Source organism: Morone saxatilis, unplaced genomic scaffold (assembly GCF_004916995.1).
Source record: "Morone saxatilis isolate NCDOM2014 unplaced genomic scaffold, NCSU_SB_2.0 Contig24, whole genome shotgun sequence".
Classification (NCBI taxonomy): Eukaryota; Metazoa; Chordata; class Actinopteri; family Moronidae; genus Morone; species Morone saxatilis.
The window spans coordinates 14,515,695-14,516,030 of record NW_023339807.1 but is presented as its reverse complement, the minus strand read 5'-3'; the positions used below and the strand labels follow the sequence as shown (position 1 = coordinate 14,516,030).

General features: G+C 48.2%; 1 protein-coding gene across 1 annotated transcript in view; it reads right to left on the bottom strand.

Annotated features, from left to right (window-relative positions):
- Positions 1–336, bottom strand: part of invs (inversin) — a gene marked incomplete in the record, with an annotated part of 20,800 nt that overhangs the window by 10,255 nt on the left and 10,209 nt on the right. Inside the window, 1 exon segment of the mRNA XM_035673180.1 lies at positions 137–304. Within this exon segment, the coding sequence (XP_035529073.1) occupies positions 137–304 (168 nt within the window).

Below are 336 nucleotides of genomic sequence, written 5' to 3'. Positions count from 1 at the left end.
CATGTGCACACACACACATACACAAGACAACCGCAGAAAAAAGAAAAACACATGCAGTTTGATTGAAGAGGATGGGTGACGACGATGATGACAAATTCACTTGTGTGAGTGTGTGTGCGTGCACAATAATGTGTACCAGTATACAGCGGACAGTTTGTGTAGCACTGGGCTCCTGACTGTGTGCTGCCCAGTGCAGAGGGATCTTGCCCTCACTGTCTGGGATGCCAATGTTGGAATCGTGCTTGATCAGAAGGCGAACGTGTTCTGGCCGGTTATAAAACGCTGACCAATGGAGAGCGGTTTGCTGTACAGAAATAGACAGAGAGAGAGAGAGAG